Here is an 804-nt window from a genome sequence, read left to right as displayed (position 1 = left end):
TGCGTGGCTTCGAGAAGGTCCACCTGGTGCCGGGCCAGTCCCAGACCCTCGCCTTTTCGTTCAGCGACGAGGATCTCTCCATCTGGGATGAGTCCATCCACGATTGGTCGCTCGTCACCGGCAAGTTCGTCGTGCACGTTGGCTCTTCGTCCCGTGACATCCGTCTCTCCGCGCCCCTTCCCGTCAGCCTGTAAAAGGCCTTGCTCCTTCCTTTCCGGAGCCACACCACCTTGCGAAAAGATTATTTCTAAATTCCTGGGCTGAGTTCGGGGAAGCTGCCAAAGGCCTTTATTTTTTAGATTTGGTGGAGCTTATTGTTGTATTATTCCTTATTTTTGTGCAAGCACAGCATCAACAATGAAGTCAGTTGTATTTTTGGGCACCTCAGGTAACCCTTCGTCTCCCTCCCCCCCCGGACCTCTAAACCATTTCCCGTTCGATCCCTCATTCTATCTTTTTCGTTTCGAAGCGGCCACACCGACCAAGCACCGAAGCGTACCTTCCCCCCTTCCTTGTGCATTTTCAACCAGCTCCTGTTGATTTTGTTAATTGCTTTTTTTGTTCGCTCTTGCTCTGCTCAGGTGACTTGCCACGGCCTGCAGTTCCTCAACGGGCGGGTTTGGCTGCTGGATTGTGGTGAAGGTAGTCGGCCCCTTGAAGCTTTCTCTGCTTCCTTATCTCTCCCTGGCGCCTAAGCACCCTCGGCCCGCAGGAACACAGCACCAGATCGCCAAGTGTAACGACAGTCAGAGTGGGCAGGATTGATAACATCCTGATTACTCACTTGCATGGCGACCACTCCTT

General features: G+C 53.1%; 1 protein-coding gene across 1 annotated transcript in view; it reads left to right on the top strand.

Moving 5' to 3' along the window:
- ACA1_312180 (glycosyl hydrolase family 3, C-terminal domain containing protein) overlaps positions 1-194 on the top strand; it is a gene marked incomplete at both ends in the record, with an annotated part of 1,481 nt that extends 1,287 nt beyond the window's left edge. The window contains one exon of the mRNA XM_004337739.1: positions 18-194. Coding sequence (XP_004337787.1) covers positions 18-194 — 177 coding nt within the window. The remainder of the gene's footprint in view (positions 1-17) is intronic.
- Between the last annotated feature and the right edge of the window lie 610 nt (positions 195-804).

Source organism: Acanthamoeba castellanii, assembly GCF_000313135.1.
Source record: "Acanthamoeba castellanii str. Neff unplaced genomic scaffold scf7180000083781, whole genome shotgun sequence".
NCBI classification, from domain to species: domain Eukaryota; phylum Discosea; order Longamoebia; family Acanthamoebidae; genus Acanthamoeba; species Acanthamoeba castellanii.
Note: the sequence above shows the minus strand (reverse complement) of the source record. Positions and strands in the feature narration are given on the sequence as shown.